Source organism: Pogona vitticeps, chromosome 2 (genome assembly GCF_051106095.1).
Source record: "Pogona vitticeps strain Pit_001003342236 chromosome 2, PviZW2.1, whole genome shotgun sequence".
In the NCBI taxonomy this organism is placed as follows: Eukaryota; Metazoa; Chordata; class Lepidosauria; order Squamata; family Agamidae; genus Pogona; species Pogona vitticeps.
Genome location: NC_135784.1, coordinates 112,815,628 through 112,839,206, shown reverse-complemented (window position 1 = coordinate 112,839,206; position 23,579 = coordinate 112,815,628). Strand labels below are relative to the sequence as shown.

General features: G+C 43.1%; 1 protein-coding gene across 2 annotated transcripts in view; it reads right to left on the bottom strand.

Annotated features, from left to right (window-relative positions):
* Positions 1-23,579, bottom strand: part of AFAP1L1 (actin filament associated protein 1 like 1) — a 91,069-nt gene that overhangs the window by 15,331 nt on the left and 52,159 nt on the right. For both annotated transcript variants that reach the window (XM_020780459.3, XM_020780457.3), the window contains exons 2-13: positions 21,416-21,544; positions 18,214-18,297; positions 16,186-16,283; positions 14,364-14,475; positions 13,183-13,281; positions 11,688-11,899; positions 10,486-10,665; positions 6,476-6,571; positions 5,475-5,568; positions 4,276-4,428; positions 3,547-3,758; positions 1,657-1,802 (exon numbers count right to left, since the gene is read on the bottom strand). In XM_020780459.3, the coding sequence (XP_020636118.2) occupies positions 1,657-1,802; positions 3,547-3,758; positions 4,276-4,428; positions 5,475-5,568; positions 6,476-6,571; positions 10,486-10,665; positions 11,688-11,899; positions 13,183-13,281; positions 14,364-14,475; positions 16,186-16,283; positions 18,214-18,297; positions 21,416-21,544 (1,615 nt within the window). The remainder of the gene's footprint in view (positions 1-1,656; positions 1,803-3,546; positions 3,759-4,275; positions 4,429-5,474; positions 5,569-6,475; positions 6,572-10,485; positions 10,666-11,687; positions 11,900-13,182; positions 13,282-14,363; positions 14,476-16,185; positions 16,284-18,213; positions 18,298-21,415; positions 21,545-23,579) is intronic.

The following is a 23,579-nucleotide window of genomic DNA, read 5'->3' as shown; positions in this document are numbered from 1 at the left end:
TTTATTCCCACCCGCTTCATTAAATGACCATATTTCCAACCATTCTTTCTTGACTTTGTCTATCACCTCTGTATGTTGAAGAATATTGGAGTCTATCCTCCATCTCCTAGCTTCTCTATAATCTTTCTTCACTTTTATTTCCATCACCATCAATGCATGGTCTGTTATCTTTATCACATTAATATTTGTGTCTACTACTTTTGAAATTAAATTTTGTGATATAAACATAAAATCTATTCTAGAGTAACTTTTATGTACCGCAGAATAATATGTAAACCTCCTTTCATCTCCCTTCAATTCTCTCCATATATCTTTCAGATCGGTAGTATTTATTATCTTACTCAGGGGGGTATCCCTTTTATGCAATTCATCTTTTTTATGTGTAGATTTATCTTTCAACTTATCTAAGACCATGTTGAAATCTCCTGCCATAATCACATATCCTTTCCTAACTTTTTCCATTTCTTTAATGACATGTTTGTAAAATTCTCCTTGGTTCATATTCGGTGCATACACATTTACTAATGTGTATTCTTCTTCCCCCATTTGTCCTTGGATTATCAAATATCTGCCATTACTATCTTTTATTATTTCTTTTACTACAAATTCACAATGTTTAGATATTAATATTGCTACCCCTCTAGATTTGGATGTCCCAAATGTTTTTTCATATATATGTATATTTTGCAATTTCAGTTCATTGACTCCAAAGATTGAGCTCTTTTTTCCCCACCTGTTGTGCTTAAAAAACAAATTCAAATACATGTTCCTTTGGCACTGCTTTAATAGCCTGTAGATGTTGTCCCATCCTTTGCCACCTTTGCAGCCAAATCCAGCATTTTACATAACGCAGAAGAGGTTATGATTCTTAAGGAGCAAAGAACTGAGGCACGGAAATGACATGGAAATGTGTGAGGTGCTTCACACATATCTAATTGGATGCACATGTGAAAAAAATGCACAGGGGACATTGAAGCTGCTGTGTGTAAATGTGACTGTGGTGTTTCTGTCAAGAAAGCAGGATTGCCTGAGGTGCCAATATCTATGACAAATCTGGGTTTGTTGTTGCTTCATGTGATGAAGTAGGCTTGTTTGCACAGAGTGTGGAGTTTTTAAACTCTGAGTGAGAATATAATTAATGAGTAAACACTTTGGACTGTGATATTGTCTCTGTACCCAAGGGTCATTGTCACACATAGACAATATCACACAGTTCGAAGTGTTTACTCATTAATTGTATTCTCACTCAGAGTTTAAAAACTCCACACTCTGTGCAAACAAGCCTATTTCATCACATTCTTGATTACTCTTTGAAACCTGAATTAGCTCGACTCCACAGTTACAGCTATAATACAAAGCAGAAGTCATGAACACAACAGGTGTTGTCTTAGTCCAGCACCTGCTTTCACCATAACTATGGCCTAGACAAGATACTTTCCCCCACCTTTCTAGCATGTTGTCACTTTTGATTTAACTATGTTTTAGAGGCATCAGGAAATCAGCCCTGACAGATTTGTGGCAGGTGTAGATGGTCTTAACAGACAGCTTAATTATTCAAGGTATTTTCAGGTATAAGGGAAAAGTCAGATGGCCTGTCTACACAAAGCTGTTTTCCCATCCAATGAGATCCAAAAACACTACAGAGGAAGCCCTTACATGTAGGAGTGTCTCACAGCATTAATGATGTTGGCTATTTTCTCCACATCCACATAGTCGTAGTGCAAAGCCTCTGGTGTTGTCTGGGAACCAGTTTCAACGAGCAGCAGCCCAAGCCAGCGCCCCAGATCTTCATAGCTGCTCGCCTGAGGGGTTAGACAAGTGTCAAAAGGGAAAAGAAGCACATATTTCTCTGGGTAGCAGTAAAGACTGTTCTTTTTCCACAAGTAAACATGGTCAAGGCTAGGTCTTTACAGTAGCCATTGCCTTTTAATCCTTAATTTCTTGTTTTCCTAATGTACAGCTTAATAGCCCCATTCAGGGATTTAAATTTTTTTAGTTAATTTGAAAGCACATGCAGGAAGGAGTTCTAGCCCTGACCCCTTGCCTGTTGCTGTCTCAAGGAATGGACAAAGAGGGTCTATTCAAGAGGAAAAGCTTGTATAATATGTGGAGTCTCTCTGTTCAGAAGGGAATCTTGGCAAATCAGGGTTGCTAGTAGCATGGAGAGGCTGTACACACAGAAGACTGTCTCCTCTTCAGACTATTCTCTCTCATGTGGAGGTAGCAAATGGCAGAGGGCAAGGTTAGAACATTCTCCCTGCCTGGACTTTCAAATGAATCCTTGCCTGTGTTTCTGAACAGGGCTATAGTCATGTTCACTGCAAGAATTAATCCAAGACATCCTGTGCACAATAATCACACAGCTCTGAAAGTGAAGCTTCTCTAAAGAAGCTGTTCCAGATATTGTTGAATTGGAGTTCGCATCTTGTGTTCCAAATAACCAACCTGGTTAGGGCTGATGGGCACTACAGTCTAATATGATCTGGAGGACCATAAGATGCCTGTCTTCGCATAACTCATTAACTCATAATCATTGCTTTTCCAGCTCTCTGTTTCCACTAACCATTTCCGCTGTTCTTTCTAGGCAGAAACAGACACCCAACATGCTGTTTTGCAGAATTCTGAGTGATCCTGAAACCAGATTGTCACCGAGTCTGATAGTACGTGGCAGAATTTGAGCATGGAATATTAAAAGGAGTCACAATATTGTTTCACCATGTACACCTTTCCACTGTCGCTCTACTACAAGCTGATATTTTGTCTTACCACCACGCATGAAAACTTTTGCAGTTGTGTAGCAAAACATCAGCTTTAAAGGAAAGTGGCAGGGGATGGAAAAGGAATCAAAACAAGCAAGTAATCAAAGAATATAAATACTTTGCATTATGCCCGAAACAAGGTTCTAACTCACTATTCTCCTTGATCACCTGGTTTATCCAACCCTGCACTTTTTTCTCAATATATACAGTATTTTATAAGTTTGAGTATCTGATTGGATTACATTAAAATCCAGATGAAGTTAGGTTGTGTAAGTAGACGTGTAATGCAAGATACATATCAAGTTTCATGATAATTTATGAGACAAGCAGTATGAACTATGTTCTTTCTGAACAGATGATGAAAAATGGCTTCTCACTGCTGTATATAAATACTGCATGTTACCAAAGAGGAAATGTCAATATTGAGATCACCTGATGCTCATAAAGAAGAGCACTGTGCAGTGAGCTCTGGCTAGAACATTCATCTTGTTTTAATGCCTGCCTTTGTCAGATACATCACTCAATGCAAATGGATTTCACATCTTGGTACAGCACAGGAAGGACTTCCTGAATTTTCCCAATATCCTAGGTCTTTTTATGGAACTCTTGGGTTTTTCAAGATATCTTGCCCTGTTTTCTCTCTGTAAATATGGCAGAAAAGATTGCACTCCAACATGCACATAGGCTGGCAAAAGTTCTGCCAAACTCACCCAGACTTTTTCTCTGTAAACATGTTTAGGATAGCACTATTAGGCATTCTTACTCCTCCTCAACAGTGAAAGCTCACCTCCAAGGCAGAAACTTCTTGTCCATTGCGAAGGATGCGAAAAGCAAGAGGGTGTTTGGGGCCCAATCCTGGTGCCACCTCACAACCCCGCAGAACAACGGCATTCACATGCGTTCTCAAATCAGTGCGGTCCTTGTGGAAATACAGGGTGTTGCCTTTCAAACGGCACCAACGTTCCTTCCAGCATTGGTTCACCAGAACATTCAAATAGCCTGCAAGAAGACAATAAAGCATTTAAGGAGCAGTGCAATGACTAACACACTTAGGACAAAATGGGAGAAATCTAAAGTCTAAACAACCGTTTCCTCAGAGACCGGAAAGTGTAGAGCTAAGGTATGACAGATCTGAAATGAGAATTATGGGATTCAATTGTTTACTTTAATTTAGGGGAAGGAAATAAGTGGCCCTCCAGTGGTTTCTGGGCCATAAATCCCATCATTGGTCACGGCAAATGTGGCTGATGGGAGATCAGGTTTAGAGTTTTATAAAGAAAAATGCTGTTCCATGTAGCAGTTCCTCTGTTATCAACTTGTGATGCCTGGAAAGAATGGGATAAGAAAGTTATGAAACCATCTTATGAGAGGGCTGGATTCCTGTACCTTCAATAATGGTGTAGATAAGCGAATTTCAGCAGATGCCACTATTAAAAGTGCAGAGGCCTCTTTTTTTTTTAATCTGACTATCCAACTCTCATTCACCCTCCCCCCCCCCTTGTATCCTGCTACAAACCACAGCATGGGATGTCTTCCTCTGTAGAAGATGTCTGAGTGTCCTCAGGGGATGGCTTCTTCTTAGAGAAGCTGATAATCCTGGTGATTTTCCTCCCAGCTGCTCGACTTACGGAACCCTTTAACTCTGCCAAGCCGCTCTTTTTACCTTTCCCTAGAAGGAGGCAGAGAAGCAGAGTTTAAAATCAGAATATGGTTTATCTGAACCCAGCTGAGGGCTCTGCTCCCAATCACACACTCCCATACCACCAGAACAGATTATAATAGAATTTGAAGGGTCATGAAGGAAGTGAAGGGTTAATTATGTGTTGTCAAATTATAGCAATCCTAGTAGAGCTTTCAAGGTAAGTGAGATATTTAAGGAGTGGTTTTACCCGTTCCACTCCCCCAATGAGTTTTCATGGCCAAGTTGGGATTTGAACCCTGGTCTCACAAGTCCTAGCCCATCATCCCATCTATGGTACCACACTGGGTACTCCAGGAAGGGGAAAGGTGGGGAAAAATTATTGGATTGGTGTACAGTCAGAACTGACAGGCCTGGAAGTATCACACCGGGGTGTTAAGGTTTAGTTAAAATTGAGGCGGCAACATGCAGGGCATGTTTAAAACCCAACTAAAAACATGGTTCTTCACTCAGGCCTTCCCTCCAGCCAACTCTTGATTTTCTTCTTCTTATTTTTCCTATTTTTATTTTTATTATAGCTGTTTTGTATGTTATGTATTTGCTGTGTTTATTGTTTAAATTTTATGTTGGAAGCCGCCTAGAGTGGTCCATTGGTCCAGATAGGCAGGGTACAAATCAAATCAAATCAAATCAAATCAAATCAAATCAAATCAAATAAATAAATAAATAAATAAATAAATAAATAAATAAATAAATAAATAAATAAATAAATAAATAAAAGGTCCTTTCACCTTTGCAGTGTGAGTTTTACTAAATTAGTGTGTAAAAACCCCAAAGTAAAAGGCTTGTCCTAAACTAACTATTACTGGCATTGACTGTTAAAACAAGTTAGTTTTGCAGGAAATAGAACCAGAATTTTGCCCTTCCTTAAAAGACCTTTTCATATCTTACACCCTCCAAAGACAGGTGGTTATTGGCCCTGCACTCAGTGCCCACCTGTCGTGTTGCATTTCTTCCGACCTCAGTCAAAACAGCCCCTGGCTCTTAGAAAAGGGAGAGAAGCACCAGGGACTCACCTTGCTCATGGGGCTCCCTTCGAGCCGCAGAGGAGCAGTTTTCTGCTGTTGCCACACTGTCAGAGTCAGAGGTGTGTTTGTCCTGTGAAGACCTCTGAGCAAAGGAGAAAAGGACATGTTCAGTTGTTCCCTGGTTCTCTATTTCCTTCTAGTTCTCTTCTGGTGTCAGCTGAAGACTTACAGCCTGCAGGTTGTTCACTGAACCAAACGCATCATGAATGGGAAGGGATGTTGAGCAGTATTCAAACTACTGTAGTACCCAGGTATTCTTTGTGTTCAAAACATCTGCTAGTGAATAGCCAGGCATCTGCAGTGGGACAGTTTGTTACTCAGTTTCCTGAAGCCCTGGTTTACTTGGCATCCCAAGGAGACTTTGGGGGGGGAAAATCTATTTTTGGGCAGCAACTACACCCTGGCTGTGCTGGGTAGGTAATTCTGGGAGTTCTATCCAAATAAGGTAATTTTTCCAAACTCCAATATTAAGAAAGATGATAGCTTCCTCCCTTTGAAAAACCAAAACACACACACACACACACACAACAGCAGCCAAAACTAACCCAGCAAATATGAGAGTTTTCCTTTTCATACACCCCATGACTTCAATGCTGTAGCCCAAATATGGTTTTACTGTTGGTATCACAACACACTGGCCAGATCTTAAAAACTGCAGCAAATGTGACTTTGTGTCACATGCATTTTGCCATGGGAACAGCATCAAGAACCTGGGGCTGGAAATGAGGGGGTCAACCCTTTTCCCCCCTCTAATAATCAATATGGAAATGTCCCTCCTGTTGGAAAAAGAGGGTTTATTTTTGTTGGCGCTATGGTGGGATGAAGTCTGTTACACACCCTTTTTCGTCCCTGCCATCCCAGTGCTCCCTCCACTGGCTCCTCACAGCTAAAATTTACATGGGAAAACCACATTTATGCAATTAACTTGGTTTGTCCCTGAGAGTGTCTGAAAAGAATATTAAAAAAAAAGGAAAAGGAAAAGGAACTACCTTGTCATGGTCCACCTTGCACAAAAGTACAGGAGATGTGGGAACTTCAGCTGCACTGGGTCCGCCTCCACTTGGACTGCTCGCTTCCTTGATCACCTGCAAGAGCCCAGTATTAAGTGCCAAGAGAATGGAAATGCTGATGCACCCCTCCCACGATGTATTACTTGTGCCTTACAACAGGTGTAGTCCACTCTTCAGCTGGATGAGTCTCCCCTTAAAATTTAACAGTAGCAAGACCAACCTCTGCCTCCCGGAAACATTGTATGTCTGCATTAATTACCCTGGCAAATTACAATCAAGGTTACCATAAAATATTTTCTTATACATTAAAAAATTAATTTAAATTTTTAAAAAATTCCTAGGGGAAGTGATGGAATTAATTCACACCATAATTTTTCAACTGTCTCTGGGATTTATTATTTTTTTGCAGTGCTCAGCTATTTTAAAGGGCACATACTCTGTGAAACTCTTCCCAGTGCTACAATTTCCCACTTTATATAGCCTGATGACTCACAACATGGTCAGTGAATGTGGTAAAGGACCACTTGTTTGGTGTGGTGATTAATGCATTGCGCACAAACACAGCAATTGGCTAGCCTGACCCACATAGAGTCAACCTACATGGTTGATGGGGACACAAGAGAGGGCCTTTTCTGTGGTAGCTCCCCGGTTATGGAATGCTCTCCCTTGGGAGATTAGGTTAGCGCCTCCCCTTTTACGCCTCCATCGACAGTTGAAGGCCCACCTCTTTTAATACTGTGAGCCACCTTGAGCCCCCTTATCAGGGGAAAGGCAGCCTATAAATAAGACAAATCAATCAATTTTAGTATTTTCTCCCAATTTAACTCAATCAGCAGAGGGAGAGGGATAGAGAGAGATCATGAAGGCCCATTACTATCTTGCCAATTTACTAATTAGATGACAGTGATTTTCTGCTTTTCTTACCCCTGGTTTCTGTAATGTTTCAACTAAGGATGCTAACAAAAGTGATTATAGAGGATTCGTTTAGGACTTGAGGTACCGCAGGACATTTTCTCCTTTATTTCTTCAGCACACCCTCTATACTTGTCCTGTCACATTCACACTAGGTTATCTTCAGGCCCCCTAACAGGTCTGGTAGAATTCAGGTTATCTGCTCATGTATATTATTTCAGGGCAGGCAGTTTCTCAGAGCCAGGTTTGTTGAACCAGTGCTGCTGGATCATTGCTGAGAGAGTATTTAACATTCTGAAGAAGGGAGGATAGTTGAAGCCCAAGACAGTGGGGTGGGTATACTTAAGAGGTAGTGATGTATGCCCCAAGGGCAAGAATTGAAAACTTGAATAAAATCATCCACAAACAAGCAAGGACATTTAAATGTTTGCTGTGCTGGACAATATCCAACCAAAGAACACTTGCTTGGTCAAGACAGAAACAAAGCTAAGGAGCAGAGTACAGTGGTGCCCCACATTACGACGACCCCGCATGACAACGAAATCGCTTGACAACAACTTTTTTGTGATCGCTATAACGATAGCAAAACAATGGTTCCTGTGGGGTTTTTTCACTTAACGATGATTAGGTCCCTGATTCAGGAACCGTTTTTTCGCTTGACAATGATTTTCCCAGTTGATCGTCGGCTCCGCAAAATGGCTTCCCACTGTTTTCCGACCCTTGTTTCAGAAGGCAGGCATTAAAAACAGCTGATTGGTGCTCACAAAATGGCCACCCTATGGAGGATCTTCACTGGATGAGCAGGTATTTTCCCAACTGAAATGCATTAACTGGTTTTCAATGCATTCCAATGGGGATTTTTTTTTTGCATGACAATGATTTTGCTGTACAGCGATTTTGACAGAACGGATTATCGTCATCATGCGGGGCACCACTTTACATTATTAAATGAAGCCTCTTCTATTCTGGTACTTCAGATTCTAATGAATGCTACGTAGCTTACACATTTCATACAGCTCAATCCTTCTAAGTCCTGTCAAGCATGAATTCCAAGAGGAAAGAAAACAAATCCTGTGCAGTTCTATTCAGTCATTCTTTACTACATTGAATCAAGACTCATGGAAAGGCCCATGGAAGCCTATCCCTTTTGTCTCTAGTTCTGTTCCCTTTCTATGTGTGGTGGGCAACTAGCCTGAAGAGGCAGAGTGATATTGTTTGAGACAGTATTTTCTGAAAATACTGAAAATCAGTATATCCTGATTTTCAGGATTCCAACTCATGGGGAGAGCCCATTTCCTCTTCAGATGTGTTGCACTCCTCGTATAGGAAGGTGACAGAGAGGACAACCCTTCAGTTGAGGTGTGGGCGGAAAAGCTGTCATGCCAAAATATTCACATTTGTGCCCTCAAGCTGAACTGTAGAGATACTCTAACTGCCTTCCATGGAGATCACATCAACACCCTCCCACATGCTCACTGTCCATGGCCAACACACTTATTACAGTAAATAAGTGCTGTGTTGTATCAGCTGCTGACCTGCTACCATTTCAGTCCTGCTCAAGGACTCATCAGCACACAACATGGAAATGGCTACTAGCCTGAATTTAAACAGGTACTTAAAAGAGAAATCAGACACGTCACCTCTCTGAGTATTTTGACTTATAACCTCTGATCATTTGCTGTCCTGGCAGGGGATGATGGGAATTGCAGTCTATAACATCTGGTGTGCATGCGTGCATGTGTGTGCGTGTACGTGTGTGCATGTGTACGTGTGTGTGCGTGCGTGCGTGCGTGTGCGCGCGCGCACCAGATTGGTGAAGGCTGCATTGGAGGAACAGCTAAAGAACAGCTTTCGACTACTTAGTAACTATTGTTAAGATTTAAAAACAGTTTCACAGGAGCTGAGATTCTTGATGAAAGCATCCATTTTCTGCTTCCAGGGACTCAGTGTGAAACACAGCATACCTTTTCCCTGGAAAGATTTGGGGTGCAAGATTATGTGGGGCCTTTCAGAGAAATAATGTAGAACAAAATCATGGGTTTATGGCAAAAGTTGTGAACAACTAAAACTGATCACCATCAGGCAAAATTTGTAATATTTATGTCCAGCCTTTCTTCCAAGGAGCTCAGGACAGTGGACCTGACCATCCCTCTCCTCACCCTGCAGATTTATTCTCACAGAAACCCTATGAGGTAGTCCAGGGAAAAAGAGAATGACTAGCCTGAAGCTACTGCAGTCCTAATCTGACCTAATGATTACAACACACTGTTGTACAGGAGTCCTCAACCTTCCTCAGCTCCAATTCCCCACAGACAGAAATCTATATTCTGCCCACTCACTGCCAATGCCAGACAGCTCCTCTCTTCCTGACACACACACATGGAAAGAAAATAGGGCTTTATACTTGAGATGTTTCTTATTGCAATACATTTAGAAGTTGGAGAGAAAAGAGAAATGAACAGAAAAAGTCAGCAACCAAGCTGCTGGGCTTTTTTAAAAGCATCCAACCTCTGTGTTTAAAACAGATTGAAGTAACCAGGCATGTAGGGCAGGGAGAAAAGACAACCCTCTCGTGCAATTTTTGATGTCCCGTCTTTCCCAGACACAGACGTCAGGCTGAGGGGGGTGACTTCATCTTGCAGAGCTTCCTACTGAATCAGTACTGCTTTAGAACAAAAGCAGGAAAGAATGGAGGCGGGGTGGGGGGTTAAGCAAACACTTCCTCCCCTTGCCGCCCTGTAATTCCAGACTTTTGGAGGAGGGGGGCAGGGTGGTAAGGGTCTGCCCTACCAGCTGGCTTCCTCACCCACGCCCACCCCATTACTGATGCTGCAGTCAGGCAGACCTGATAAGAAGACTGGTAGGAAAGCTCCCCCCTCCCCAAAGAAAGATAACAAATGATCTTTTTCCCGTGGGATCCAGGCACTTTTGCCCATTTAAAAAAGTTCTCTTTCTTTCTTTCTTTCTTTCTTTCTTTCTTTCTTTCTTTCTTTCTTTCTTTCTTTCTTTCTTTCTTTCTTTCTTTCTTTCTTTCTTTCTTTCTTTCTTTCCACAATACCGAGGGCCCCCCAAACTACCTTCAACCACTCTTCAGCCTGCTCTTTGCTCTGCACTGCCAGCACCAGGGCTTCGGCTCCCGGCAGGGAAAAACGCAGCTCATGCTTCTTGCGGCGTCCATCTTTTGGCACGTAGACGACGTTGCAAACACCCATGGGTACCTCAAGGTGTGGCTCTCGGTGCTTGGAGCTTTTGTAACACTGCAATGGAAAAAAAGGGAAAGTTTTATGTTCATTGAGTTCAATATTGCCTGCATTTTTTTTCACAGCCCACCTCAGCTTGGCAAGAGCAAGCCATTAGGTGCTGGGTTTGGGGGTGGGGTGGGGCAAAAGGGGTCAGCTAAAAAGAGGAAAGAAGAGAAACATTCAGGAACTTCCATTGCTTGGTAAGTGGTAAGTCCATCAAACACACTGCCTTATAACCAGAGACTTTTACAGATAATATAGAAATTCTCAAATGGCCTGTTAGCCAGTTCTGCTCTAAGATTCTCTCTTTGTATTTGTTTCTCTTAAAATAGCCAACTCTCCCAGTAAAGGCCCACTTCAATTCTCTGCCAATCTCCAAGAAGAATCGATATTCAGCAGTCATATTCTTTTATTTTTTATATATATAAGAATCTCTCTCTCTCTCTCTCTCTCTCACTCTGTATATACATACAGTGGTGCCCTGCATAGCGAAGATAATCCGAGCAGCAAAAATCACTGCAAAGTGATTTCGTTGCTATGCGAAAAGAAAAATCCCATAGGAATGCATTAAAACCCGTTTAATGCGTTCCTATGGGCTTAAAACTCACCTTTAAGAGAAAATCCTCCATACGGCCGCCATTTTCGCTGCCCGGTAAGCGAGGAATCGGCGCAAAACCACAGTGGGCGGCCATTTTGTTTACCTGGCGGCCATTTTAGAACCGCTGATCAGCTGTTAAAAAATCATTGCTATGCGATAATTGGTAAGCGAAACAGCATACCGATCATTGCATTTAAAACATCGCAATGTGATCGCAAAAGCGATCGCAAAATCTTCGTTGCTATGCGGATTCATCGTTAAATGGGGCGCCCGTTAAGCAAGGCACCACTGTGTGTGTATATATATGTGTGTGTGTGTGTGTAAGTTTCTCTTCTTTCCTCTTTTTAGTTGACCCCCTTCACCCCACCCCCAAATACACACACACACACACACACACACATATATACTCTCTCTCTCTCTCTCTCTCTCTCTTACTCACCAGAAGTTTGTTGTCCTTGATGACCGTCAGTTGTTTGGCCCACTGCCCAAAGCGCTTCTTCCGCAAAAGGAAAGCACAAATCCTGCAGTCCTTCACCAGGTTCATGGATGCTTCCTTTGAGGGCCACTGGTGTGTCAACCGCTGGCCCTTCCCATCCTCCTCTTCCTCATCATAAGACTCATAAGAGCTGCTCATTGCATCAGAGTCATTGTCTACAAGGAAGCAGGGAAAGCTTTGTCACCTAGGATGCCTCTATCAACTTGGGTTGGCCTAAGGCAGAGCAGCAAGAGGCACCCCCTTGAAATATGTTGCAAAATCTGGTGCTTGAGGCAGTTGCCTTATTATCTAATAATAGCAGAATTGGGCCTACTGCCAAAAAACCAAAATACCAGGACAGGTTGTTTTATATCAAGTTAGACCATTGATTTAATACCTTAGTATTGCCTACAATGACTGGCAATAACTCTCCACAGTTTCAGACAAGAGGAAATTAACAGGATACTTTTGACTCTGTGTGTGTACGCACGTATCTTAAGTCAATAGTCTGGCAGGTGGGGACCAGGAGGCAGTTTCTGGAACATATATGGTCTGCATTTCTTTTTTTTTTGTGTGTGTGTCTTTCTGAGTCCATCTGCAGCCCAAGTTCTTCTGTGGAGCAACTTATGGACTGGATGATGGGGAAATCAATATTGCAGATCCCAGCAGTTTCATGTAGAAGTAGTATAGGAGATAAAACTGAATCCTGGGCAATGCCACAGGCCAATGACCCAGGTGACAAACCGTAGTCCCCCAGCAGCACCATCTTCTGGGTTCACCCCCCCCCCAGGAAAAGCCAGAGCCGCTGCAAAACAGTACTGAACCGTGCCTTCAAGTCCCATTTGAAACAAGCGGCCTAGAGGGGTGCCATTGTTGGTGGCACTGAAAGCCACTAAGAAGTCCAGCAGAACCAACAGAGATAACACTCCCACTGTCTAGTTTCTAACATAGATGATCCACCAATTGACCAAAGGAGCCCCTGTCCCATAGCCAGGCTTCAAGTATGGTTGAAAGGGATCCACTGGCCACATACAGTTCCTGGGGTGCTCTTTTCCCAGCCTTCATGACTAAGGAACAATCTTCTACAGCTCAACATAGTAACAGAAACAAAATTCTCTGGACAGGAATGCTGAAATTGACATGTAGAAAAGCATGCATGATGTTCTGTCTATAACAGCTGACATTGTCCAGTGAATTGCCCCACCTTACTACTGCTAACAGAGAACCTCCTTGTTTATTGCAGTGTGTGAAGACAAGAAGATTCCACATTCCTCATTTACCATTCCGTGCATAACAGACGGGCTGCAGTACCACGGGCAATATGGTGGTCTAAGACTTTCAGAAATCATCTGACTGCTTGCATTCTTCCCCACTCCTGGGCCAACGGTTCAGTACTTAACAGTCAGTGGTTTCTGTGCCCCTGTGGTTTCACAAGGCATATCTTTGCAGCGCTACTTACAAGAGTTTTTCTGTTCTCCATTCATTCTGGTGACAGGGTAATTACTATCTGCATCCTCATAATACCCATCTTCGATGGAGTTGGGGGGACTGGAGCTGTCTGTATGGAAAAGCAGATGGAATAGTTCAGCCCACTGGCTAAGTCAAGGCCTCCAGCGTTTGGTAGCTCCCTCTCCCACCTTTGGCACAAAAGTTATATGAAATGTTTCATTAAAAGAGAGTGAGAGTAGAACGTCATTTTTTTAAAAAAAGAGCAAAGATGTCTAAATAAAGAACTAAAGTTTTTTTAATTTTTGTTTTTAACTAAATCTAGGGGCTACCTCCAGCAAAACCAAACACCATTGCATCACCTTTGTCTGTAGCTGTTGAGCACTGTGTTCGAGCCCCTTCGCTTTGGTTGTTGTATGATATCTATTAGAAATGTGAATGTTTTGTAAAACTACAACTCCCAGAATTCCACAACCAACATGCCCAATAGTAGTCTAGCTACAGGACCTGAAGAACCATAGTTCAAGACAGAAAAAGAGAGAGAGGAATGCTTCACATCTTCATGTTTTATATACCCCACCAGAGTTCAGAAAACATGGCAAGCAGAGCCCCAGAGCCAAAAACTGCCTCCCCTCAGTCCTCTCTGAAGCCTCCACATCTTCTTCTGGACTTTCCTTGTAGGGCTCACTTGTTCCTGATATTAACCATGGCATAGATGCTGTGAGACACCCTTAGCTCAGTGAGGAATTTTTACTTATTTCTGCTCCTGCTCTGCTAGATTAAAGCTCAGTGTTTATTCCAGTCAAGAGAAAGAAGAGCAGGTGCTGGGTTCTCTTCTCCGCTTTCCCTAATCTCTCAGACAAGCTGAGGGAGAGGTTGTTCTTAGGCAAGCCCATCACTTTCCTGTCACTCAGGGTTCACTGGTATGTTTCCAGGCAAGCCTGAGCAAACAACTGCTTGTGACATCTGAGAGGCTGGGGGAGGGCAAAGAGGCAGGAAAAGGAGCGTGACAGCTCCCACACAAGTGCCGTTTCCTCCCTGGGGCATATAAATTAGAAGCCTGTCACTTGTCAGACACCTGGGAGGAGACTTTGTTTTTTAAGGCCAATATGGGAGTGCCAGAAGACAAAAGGGGGTGCCAAGGCCCAGGCAGCTGTCTGTTTCCTTCCTCCTGCAGACCCCAAGTAGACTTACTGTGAGAGGTAATGTATTCAGGGGCTTTGCCTGGGCCCAGGGGCAGGGCCTCCTCGTAATAATCTTCAGGGGGTGGAGTGGTGGGCAATGGTGGAGGTGGCTCCCCAGAAACCTGTGAGGAGATAAATCAAAGAAGCAGCAGGGTTGATGATGAAACAGAAAAAGTCTTGTGTTGTGGTTGTTTACCCTCAGCACATACATCCCAACTGAGTGTGTTCATGCACTGACCTTGCCAAAGTTACTTCAGGAGCCCTCTGTGCATGTGGATTCAGAAGAGAGAGAGAGAGAGAACCTGCATGAAAACTCTGTGTTCCCACAACTTGGCCAGACTGACTGGGGGATATTGGAATCTGAATATCCCCCTGTCAGTCTGGCCAAGTTGTGAGAACACAGAGTTTTCATGCAGGTTCTCTCTCTCTCTCTCTTCCGAATCCACATGCACAGAGGGCTCCTGGCTAAAGCCACCTACCCTCTTCAAACCCTTGTGGCTGACTGATGGCCAACAGCACAGTCAATGTGGACTAGACAGTTTGCACGGCCATTGGTGCATTTTAAGCACAGAGAAATCTCATGGTTTTATGAAAGGAACACAGTCTTTAGTGCAATGAAAAGCAAAAAGAGGTTACACTCAACAGCACTTCCTAAGGAAGCCTTCCCCAACTAGGGAACTTCCAGGCGTCAAAGACTACAGCCCCCACCATCCTCCACCAGCTGGTGGTGATGGCTGTTGTAATCCAGTAAATTGGGGAGGAGTACAGGAAGATAATTAGGTTGAATTTCCTTAACTTGCATCTTTCTAAATGTGCTGGATTACAACAGACATCATTGCTTCCTGGCTAGGGATGATGGGGACCATAGTCCAAAACATCCGAAAACTTCTCAGCTGGGGAACACTGACATAAAGAGTGCTGTTCAATATAATCTGTTCTTGCCCTCATCCATTGGAGCCATTCCTATCAGAACCAAAGATGGGTGATTTGTCTGCTTCTCTACATGTATCGCCTCTTTCCACAGATACAGCAGGTTTGGTTCCAAGATTTTCTCTTCAGCCGGAGACAGACATTTTGTTTTGAGAGTTGAAAAATATCTGAAAGAAGCTGCTCTTTCATTGTTGCAAGGTACACACAGTTCTTTGGGCCCAGTACTGCATCCTGCCAAACAGGTTTGAGAAATAATGCAAAAGGTAGCAAAATCAAAAGGCAAGCATGGGCTGGGTGTTTTGTGCTGAAAGTAGGAAAACGCCTCCAGTTCTCAAAAGAGAAGTAGGTCTCCAGCCTCCTCTCACATCCTACAGTGACGGTATCTGTTGTCTCAAGGTAGAGCAGGTCTGGACCAATATCAAGAGTACAGCTAAGGTTTTGTTTTGCTCTACTTTGTTTCTCCACATACATAAATCATGTGAGGGGGAAAATAGCACAAACATATATGTGTCTCCTCTTTGCCATCATATTTCTGGAAATATCACAAAATGAATGTATTTACAGGTATCACAAGGTCCAGCACATGCTCTCCTTAAGACTTTATTTTTTGCTATTTGCTTCTGCCTCTCTGCATGGGCAACAGGATGTGCTGGATGGTCCCGTTCAAGACACAAAATGCACCAGTCAAAGGTATTTTGAGGCCTTATAGTTGGGGGCATAGTGTAGTGGCCAGGCAGATGCTTTGCATCCAGACAGTCCCCATTTAAATCCCTGCCAGCTCCAGGGAGGGCTAGGAAAGAGTGAAGAGAAAGGATTGATGACCAATGCCCCGATCCGTTCCACCTCAAGGCAGCTTCACACATTCGTTTATGAGGTACAGGGGGATGTACCTCACAACTTACACTTTTAGCAGACTGGCTCCTTGAAAGCTCTAAGCTGACGCCTTCTTTAGCCTCACCATCATCTTCTTGCATGTCCTGAAGATTGCTCAGGTCACAATCTGGGAAGATCAGAAGGCGGGAGGGTGTTGGAACAATGCAGTCATGAAATCAAAACATGCGACTTCCCTGTTGCATGACAAGAGTCCTCTATCTCAGTAGCTGGAGGTATTGCAAATCTAAATATTCTCACATGTGCAAGGATACAAAGTGGTGGATGGTTTGGTCCTTTTCTTCTGAGCCACAGTAGGGGAAAGGGAAAAGAAGGTGAAAGCTGTCTGAGAGCAAACTGGATAAAATTCAAAGGTGCTCTCTGTATCTGGAGTTTTGAGGAAGAATGGAATTTAGGGATATTAGTCTAGATGAAACTTCTACCAGGAACCTCTGGGCCAAAGGAAGCACTGATGGGGAAAATATCTGTGAAGATTCTCAGTCATCCAGGTCTGGCTATCTGGCAGCTGAGTCATGGCAACTGGACTTCTTTCTTATTGGGTTGAAAAGTTTCGCTACTCATCCAAGCACTGCAGCTTCTTGGATGAGAAGCGAAATGTTTCAGCCTAATAAGAAATAAGACCAGTTGCCATGACTCAATTTCCAGATGACTGATGGGGAAACTTAGGAGCAACACAAGAACAATTCTCCTATAGCAGGGATCCCCAACCCACCCACCCCCCCGTCCGCAGGCCAGTCCTGGTCTGTGGCCTTGCCAGGACAAATCTCCTGCCCCCCCACATGCAGACACATGCATGCCCCTCCCCCCACAGCCCCTCCCATGCAGACACGAATGCACACACACACCCCTGCCTGCATGCTAAACTGGTCCATGGAGGCATAAAGGTTGGGGACCACTGTCCTACAGGACCAAGCAGGAAGGAAAGAGATAAATCCTAACCTCACCTGCTGTAATCCCAAGTGGCTACAGTTGTTTAAAAATACACATATCAAATGCATGGACACTGTTCAGATCCAGTTCTAATTGGATCCTCGCTTTGTACAGGAAAGGAAGGGAATTAATTCAGGATATGCAAGGATTTCCGCTTGAGGCAGTGGAGCCAGTGAAGGTATTGCAGGAGCTGGCAAATTTTCACAAAACCATCCTGACTCTAAGCACTTATTAATATTTTTGTGACTTTGCTGAAGCATCTTAATTAGTTAAAAAAAAATATAGAAGCCAACGGACCTATTTATTAATCCTTTCTTTTTGAGTTCTATCTATACTCTGCCTTTTCCCCCCCAAAAAATAAAAGTCAGTGCATGTGGTTTTCCTCCTTGACTCTCCACCTTCGGAAATCCATCCCTGTGAGGTAAGTCAGGCTGAGGAAGCACCGCTGGCCCAAGGTTTCCCAATGAGAGGTGCAAAGACTGGAAAGGAGGCTTACAGTGAGCTGACAGGCACATGGGAGTTTAAGAGCACAGTAATCGAAGAGTGCTTTCCAATGAAAAGGCTCACCATTTTGTTGAGAATGAATTAGGAAAAGGCCGTGTGGTCTTTAAGGTTACACAAATGTAAGAGTAGGTGATGCCTTTTATTGGACCACTAAAAACAATCAAACTAATTGCAAGCTTTTAAGGAGAAAATATCACTTCATCAAAGCTAAGCACTACCACTTCATGGATGGTGCAGAACAACTGTAGATAAGAGTTCCAAAAATGGAAATTTAAGGAAGGTGCCTGTGACAAATCTGTTTGGAGATGTGATTTCAGACTCAGGTTGCAAATACTGTCTTGGGGGGGGGGTGCAGTCTCAAGCACCATCTCTTGTGGCATGGTTGGAATTTTCCACCCGGCTCTTAAGACTTTGTCATTGAGGTTTCTGCTTTGCAGAACAGATGGAGGGAAATGCTTTTAGGATTGGAGAATGATGCAAAGAGCAAATTGATGTTGAATGCCACAGTTTTGTTGTGCAGGATTTGGGCTTGGAGCTCAGGCACATGAAAGCCAAAAAGGAAATGAACATGAGGGCAAGTGGTTGGAGCTATGTGCAATACATACCAAATCCTTCAAAGAGTGACTCTACAAAGCTAGTGCCATTATGGAGAGTTGCTGTATTCATATACATGTAGTTCACGTCCTTTCCTGTAAGAGAGAAGACAATGTTACAAACAATAAGACATGACAGCATCAGACAGTGCTCTAGACCAGCTGGCTTTCAAACTTTCTTAGTTCAGGAACTTCCTTTTATATCAGCATCTCTAGCCAGGAATCCCAATATATTCCACAAGATTTTGGGAAATATTTTACTGTATGCTCCATGCCTGCAGGGTGATGGCTAGGCCTATTGGGTTTTAACAACACTCTACATGAACAGATTCAAATGCACACTCAATGCTTTTCTAGAACTTCCTGTTTTAGGACAGCGATCAGTAACCATGAGATAACAGTTTTCCAGGAAAGCGCACCTCCATGTGGCAATGAGATGGAAGATGAGCTGTCCTGCAAAATCACTACTCCCAAGGCCAGGTCAAGATCTAGAGGTACATGTCAATACAGAAATATGTGTTTTCAATGCTTATGGTTCTTTCAGTTCCATATCTACTGAAATTATTGGATTCCTGGTAAACAATGGGCCTGGCTCATAGAGGCAGAAGATACAATACGATTCTCCATCAAATGTCCCAGAATCCAGGACACAGGTTGGACTGGCTGGACCACTGCTTAATTTCTTCTTTCTTTCCAGAAAACACCAAATTCTCCTTTTCTTTGTGGGGTGGTGGTGTTTGTGCCCAAGCTTACTGGGTTGGAGATGGCACTACTTCGCCAGGGTGCTAAGATTGCAACATGGCTCTGCTTTGGAAGGCTAGCATTAAAGCTTACAGCTAATGAATGAATACTGTCATCTGTTTCCCTAGATCCCTGAAAATCCTCTCCTGCCAAGCAGTTACTTGACTCCAAAATGAAGCAAGCCAGCTAAGTTTACATTGATAGCTGCTCTCTACTGATGACAAAAGGAGGACCAAGCTCACCCCTTGGGAAAACCCCAGGAAGGAAGAAGAAAGAACTATCCTTCAAGAAGATGAGAATCATCACCTTCTTTCAGAGATGACTGTTTGGTCAAGTCTAACACGGAGATATGCTGGCTGTTGTTGCAGGGGGACAACAGATGAGAAAATATGTGACATTTGCTATTCCCATGGAAATCTCCCTCTCAGCAGAAATCAACCGGCAGGAAAGCTACTGGGAACACACATTTCCACAGGAAACACCGAGCACTTCCTGTCCAGTTATAGTGTAGCCAAAAGGTGCTATTCATACTGTCTGAGGGCTCAAGTGCTATAAGCATTCTTCTCTTCTCTTCTCTTCTGTTCTCTTCTCTCTCTCTCTCTCTCTCTCTCTCTCTCTCTCTCTCTCTCTCTCACACACACACACACACACACACACACACACACACACACACACACACACACACACACACACACACACACACACACACACACACAAGGAAAGGAAAGGCATAGCCACCTCCTTAGAACACCTGAACATGGAAATGCTTCCACTGTTTGAAGCCTGGGGTCCCACCTGCCACATACAAGAGATGCCATAAATATTGGGAAAATCCATGTAGATTTCTAGAGTTCAGATAAATCAAGGAACAGAACTGTTAGTTTTTAATGCCTGTTTATCTCTGCTCCTCAAGGTCAACCAGAGGACTTTATCATCACTGAACCTTCCACCAGGGGGAGTCCTGGACTTCTAGCAATAATCAAGTACCATAACATTCATTTTATAAAGGATTATTTTAAAAAGGATGATGGGACAGACTAGACACGAGGAAGAAGCTGCAGGACAGCAGTTCCAGAGAATATAGAGCAAGCAGATTGCAAAGAAGGCAGAACTGTTTAGCTTTGTAAGTAGCTCTGTATTTCTATTTCATCCTTCCCATTTTCTTACATGAAGGAGACAGAATGGCACAGGCAGAAAAACTGTACAGCCTGAGGTATTCCCCATGCTTAGTCCACCGCAGACAGCCATATCAGATGAGATGTGGGAGAGCAGGGAGCAGGGTCGAGCAAAAGTTTTTGACAGGGACTGGGGAGGCAATTTTGGCCAAGACTGAAGTGACAGGGACGTGGGATGGTGGCAGAGTACATATCATCACAACCCCCACCAAGAGGTTCTCACTGGCCTTCCCTTTCAGAGCTGCAATTTCCATCATGAGGGCAAGCCAACACGAGGGCAAACTTATAGGTACACTTTTTTAGCTAACTGTCTAAGAAGGGAGAGGATTGCCTTCCTATGTGACTTCAATGTGAGCCACTCCACCTCGGAACTAATGTCACCTTTGCTCTTCTTCTCCATCTGCTGCACTGCTGTCTGGGAGTCACACTGGGAATCTGAAGGCCCATTTGCAGAAGATCCCGGATGCCTGAATTAGCATCTGCAAATCTTCTAACACAGAACCCCAAACCCATTTTTGGACAAAAATTGTCACCTCAACCCATTAACATTTTTTCAAGAACAATATGAAAAATTGTTATTTAAATCATTAAAGAGCAACAGTGCTATTTCTGAGCAAGGAGTAACAGTTCTCATTACTTCAATTCATTGCTGGTCATTTTAAAAAAGGTATTTTCAATGGCATTGAATGATTTAATTAGTTCCCACACACATTAATTTTCTAAAGCCCTCTAAACTTTCTTTTAGCAATTTACTTTTAAGTCATCAGTGTGCTAACACAAACATTTCTAACCTGTTTTACCTCCCCCCCCCCCTTGAATGGCATTTAATGAGACAACAAGCTTTTAGCTCCATAGAAGCCCTTAAGGGAAAGCCAACAGGCACCACTAGGCACCCAACCTGCAGCTGTTACACTGGAGACAACCAGCCAGGAAACAGGCCAGCCCACCCCACCTCTCTCTCAGACTTAAAACAGAAGAATCCTGCACAGAGAGAAGCCTGCATCAGCATGTCAAGAGCCAGAAATATGTCACAACCTAGGAGGCAGGGAGACAGGTTTTTGCTTTGTGTGTGTGTGTGTGTGTGTGTGTGTGTGTGTGTGTGTGTGTGTGTGTGTGTGTGTGTGTGTGTGTGTGTGTGTGTGTGTGTGTGTGTGTGTGTGTGTGTGTGTGTGTGTATTCGTTCTTTAAAGTCACGTAAGCCTTAGGAATAACGCAATCCAGCTACAAGCACAGCAAGAAGAAGAAAAGGAGTAAGCTTGTTGTATGGAGATGACCAAGGACAGCAAAGGCTTCCTGACCTGCTGGGGGCTGCAGCTTCTGCAAGATATTTGAGACGGTTGTTTTCTTCTCTATGGTGGTGGAGCTCAAGTATTCATGGTCTAAGAGCTTGAGAAGCACAGTGAGTTCAGGGACGAGTTGATCCAATACTGTTGGTAGAAAAGGAGAGAACAGAGTTAAGAGTCCATCCACTTTCACCCACACTACATAGAACATAAAACATGGGTCAGAAGATGGACACCAATGTTATTAAAGTCAACATTCTGCCTCCTGAGAGGTATCTCCAAGTTCCTTCCTTCCTTCCTTCCTTCCTTCCTTCCTTCCTGCCTGCCTGCCTGCCTGCCTGCCTGCCTGCCTGCCTGCCTGCCTGCCTACCTGGAAAAAGTTCAAAGGATGCTAGGAGCAAACAAGAATATTTGCAGTGCTGACAGAAGGCATTATGAAGGATATAACATTAAGTATCTACTCAGGCAACTGCCTTCCAGTAATGTAGCAATACATTTCAGATTAAGCATAGCGCTATTAAAAGTAAATTATAACCTTAAGTGCAGGGATCTATGAAGATATGCCTTGGATCTCTGTACTTGCCCCAAAAAACTTGTTGAGATACAATCATGAGGAAATACAATGTCTCATCAAAACAGTCTTCTCAGATTATTAGGTTCCAGACTGGCTGTCAGGGTGGCCCCCTGTGTAAATTCTAGGAGATGTAAAACTGAGATTGCCATAAAGAAAGTGTGTTGTTGTTTTTTTACTAGCTTAAACAAATTTGTGTGATATACAGTCATGTGAAAAAGAAAGTACACCCTGTTTGAATTCTCTAGTTTTATATATTGGGACATAATAAAAACCATCTCGTCCTGAGCAGGTCTGAAAATTAGGTAAATACAACCTAAATACAACAACACATGACATATTACACAGTGTCATTATTTATTTTACAAAAATAGAGCCAAAATGGAGAAGCCATGCATAGAAAATGAAGTACACCTTATGATGAAGTAGTTTGTACAACCATCTTTGGCAGCAATAACTTGAATTAATTGTTTTCTGTATGACTTTATTAGTCTCTCACATCATTGTGGAGGAATTTTGGGCTACTCTTCTTCACAACATTACTTCAGTTCATTGAGATTTGCACGCATTTGTTCATGCACAGCTCTCTTAAGTCCCACCACAGCGGTTCAATCAGGTTCAGTTCTGGACATTGACTAGGCCCCTGGAACACCTTGATTCTTTTCTTTTTCAGCCATTCTGTTTTTATGTCAAGTTTTGATTTTAAATTACAAATTGATTTTTATTTATTTATTTATTTGGTTAAAAGAGGTCAGGATGACAGTAACTGAAAGCTGTGAGGACATGACAGTTTCTCAAACTTCAGAAGCATCCGAAAGGGAGTGTGAGGCTGAAAAGTTTGGGAATCATTAGCTGAAATCCTGTTGCTTGGTGTAGTAAGTTGCAATCAATGAGATGACTCATCAAATCCCCACTGATTCAGTGAGCCTACTCTAGTTGTGATGATGCTAACCAACAGGAGTTCAGCCATTGTCTTAGATTATCCTAGCTCCAGAGCCTTACTTTTGGAAGCTTAACGTCACGGCTGGCCCTTCAGCTGTTGGATGACAACTATCATCAACTGATGCTCCTTACCACCAATTATGCTGGCTAGAACTGGTAGAAGATGCAGTCCAAAAACATTTGGAGGGCTACCAATTCCCCATTCCTGCGTTGTGTAAACCAGTGGTTCTTAACCTTTGTTACTTGGATGTTTTTGAACTGCAGTTCCCAGAAACCCCAGCCAGCACAGTTGGTGATGAAGGCTTCTGGGAATTGCAGTCCAAAACTCCTGAGTAACCCAAGGTTAAGAACCAGTGGTGTAAACCACCTCTCCTTGAGGATCAGATTTACATGCTCCAAACTTAGAGCCAACATCTATTTTATCAGAAACATGGAAGTGGAGAAGCCGGAAGGGATGCCCTACCCAGTTGACTGGCGAGCTGCACCCTTTCATTATGCTGTCCCTTTTAAAAGGCTCTCAATCTCAACTTGGAGGGAAATCTTTGAATTACCAGCTTGAAAAGACAGAAGACTCCTCCTTTGTGCTCGGTAATGGGAACAATGCATCCGCTACAGCACAATAATGATTACCAACCTTAAATGACACATTTTCCAAAAGGTTTTATA